This window comes from Lactuca virosa, chromosome 9 (genome assembly GCF_052849685.1).
Source record: "Lactuca virosa cultivar CGN04683 chromosome 9, Lactuca_virosa_CGN04683_v6, whole genome shotgun sequence".
NCBI classification, from domain to species: domain Eukaryota; kingdom Viridiplantae; phylum Streptophyta; class Magnoliopsida; order Asterales; family Asteraceae; genus Lactuca; species Lactuca virosa.
The window spans coordinates 87,551,903-87,554,785 of NC_136434.1; the positions used below are offsets into that span (position 1 = coordinate 87,551,903).

A 2,883-nucleotide genomic window follows, 5' to 3' on the forward strand; every position below is an offset into this window, starting at 1 on the left:
AGGTTACAAAATGTTTAAAAGTTAGAGTTAACTGGCCTTTTCAAAAAAAAAAAAAAAAAAAAAAAAAAAAAAAAACGAAAGAAAAAAAAAACTCTCATCAATGTTTTCAAACGTTTCCATGCAGCTCTCAAGCTTGGGCTTCTTCAATGACCGTGTTCATCAATTCGTCCACCAACCGACGGAAGAGGAAACGACGGCACCGTGTTCACCAGTTCATCTACTCTATCGTTACTATTTAAATAGAAGTTGCGTTAAAAAGAGAAAACACACAATTTCTTTACTTTAAATTTTGACTGTAATATGAACGGAAGAGGAATGGACGCACCAGCCATCGGCATCGACCTCGGAACAACATACTCGTGTGTCGCCGTTTGGAAGCATGATCACATCCAAATCATCCCCAATGATCAAGGCAACAGAACTACACCGTCTTGTGTTGCTTTCGTGAATGGAGAACGTCTCATTGGTGATGGCGCCAAGAACCAAGTGGCCATGAACCCTGCTAATACTATCTTTGGTAAGCTCATTTTTCTAGTCTTGTTAAAGTTATTATGATTAAGCATAAGAAAATACCATATTTAGCAGAAGGAATTTGAGGGAACAGTACGAATTAGAAAATTGTTCTGCATGAAATTTCTGTAATGTGAAAGACATTCAAATTAATGCATTGAAGTTTTTGATCTGTTTATAAACTAATCTTTGAAGTAAGCATACCCCGATATGGTTTTATGGATTTTTGAGTTTAGGCCGGTCTTGCTTAAGTTTGACAAAAACTCATTTCAACAACAACGTATAGCTTTCATTAATGTGTCGTGAGCTAGGATATCTACTTGATGTTTATATGCATATTTTTCTGCATATCATTTCTGCTTTGAAACATCTTCCAAGACATCGGTTCTTAGAGCTGCCTTTGGGAATCAAGGTGTTTCTTGATAAGCTGGTTTTTTGCAATTTCACTTGGCTTATTGGTTTAATTAACTGTGGATATTCAGATGCTAAGAGGTTGATTGGAAGGAGATTCAGTGATTCCAAAGTGCAGGATGACATGAAGTTATGGCCTTTTAAAGTCATAGAAGGGACTGCCGACACACCAAAGATTGTTGTCTTCTACAAAGGTGAAGACAAGGAATTTTTGGCTGAACAAATTTCATCGATGATTCTTGGGAAGATGAAAGAAACCGCTGAGTCATACCTTGGTAGAGTTGTGAAAAATGCTGTAGTAACAGTCTCAGCTTACTTTAACGATTCACAACGTCAAGCAACAAAGGATGCTGGCACCATTGCTGGACTAAATGTTGTACGCATTATCAATGAGCCTACAGCAGCTGCAATTGCTTATGGTCTAGACAATAAGTCTAACATTAATGGCAAGATCAATGTGCTTGTCTTTGATCTTGGTGGTGGCACCTTTGATGTCTCTATATTGACCATTGCAAAAGGGGGTACCATTGAGGTGAAAGCTGTTGCTGGTGACACTCATTTGGGAGGCGAAGATTTTGATAACCATATGGTGTACCACTGTGCTCGGGAGTTTAAGAGGAAATGGAATAAGGACTTGACGGTTAACAAAAGAGCATTGGGGAGACTGAGATTTGCTTGTGAGAAAGCAAAACGGATTCTCTCATGCACTAAGCTTACTTCAATCGATATAGATGGCTTGCATGAGGGGATTGATTTTTCTATGAATTTTAGTCGAGCTAAATTTGAAGAGCTTAACATGGGTTACTTCCTTAAATGTATTGAGACACTGGAGGCTTGTTTAAGCGATGCAAAGATGGAGAAATCGTGTGTAAATGAGGTGATTCTTGTTGGTGGATCAACTCGTATACCAAAGGTTCAGTGTATGTTGCAGGAATTTTTTGACCAGAAGCAGATCTCGAAGAGTGTAAACCCCGACGAGGCTGTTGCATATGGTGCGGCCGCTCTTGCTGCAAAGTTAAGTGGAAACAGTGATGTTCGTTTTCGAGATTTGTTGTTGTTGGATGTTATTCCTTTATCCCTTGGTGAAGAAATAAAAGGAGAAGTATTTAGTGTTGTGATTCCACGAAACACTCCAATACCTACCAAGAAATCCAAATATTTTTTTACAACCGAGGACAACCAAGATTCTGCACTTACCAAGGTGTATCAAGGTGAAAGAGCAAGAGCTACAGATAACCATTTGTTGGGGGAATTCTCAATTTCAGGAATACCACCAGCTCCAAAAGGATGCATAAAATTCAAGGATTGCTTCGAAATAGATGCTAATGGAATCCTTACAGTCACATCTGAAATAATATCAACTGGTAAGACCGAGAAACTCACTATTACCAATGCAAATGGAAGACTCTCCAAGGATGAGATTGAGAAGATGATAAAAGATGCTGGCAAGTACAAACTAGAGGACCAAAAATACAAGAACAGAGCAGATGCATTCAACGCATTAGAGGACTGCATATACAACATGAAGAAGAAGATCAGAAATATGGAGAATGGTGAGAGGTTGAAGAGAATGAAGCATGCCATTGCTGACACGACCAAGTGGATTGAACACAACCAAGCTGCATCTGTTGATGAGCTTCAGCGAATGAAGGAACATCTTGAGTCTATATGCATGCGGTATTCTTAATTTTTAAATCATGGTTGTTAGACTCACCTATCTTCTAAGGTCTTCATAATTAGGTTCCCTGAATTATGTTAAATAGTCACCTGTTACTTCTTACATCTGAACAAGTCCAGAAAGTTAAACCAATAACCATTTTGATCAGTTGTGAACAAACACATGAACATGACTGCTTGATGGGTTGAATTTATTTTGGTTGTTCATTACTCTTCTTTTGGAATGCTATTTCAACTTCTCATACAAGGAATCTAATATTGGTGTAATATGTATTTAGACGAATT

General features: G+C 38.2%; 1 protein-coding gene across 1 annotated transcript; it reads left to right on the top strand.

Annotated features, from left to right (window-relative positions):
- Window positions 1-300: 300 nt before the first annotated feature.
- Window positions 301-2,608, top strand: LOC145139483 (heat shock 70 kDa protein 1-like). The gene is made up of 2 exons (XM_079073294.1): window positions 301-517; window positions 993-2,608. Exons 1-2 carry the CDS (start codon window positions 301-303, stop codon window positions 2,606-2,608), a joined length of 1,833 nt encoding a protein of 610 aa, XP_078929420.1.
- The last annotated feature ends 275 nt before the right edge of the window (window positions 2,609-2,883 follow it).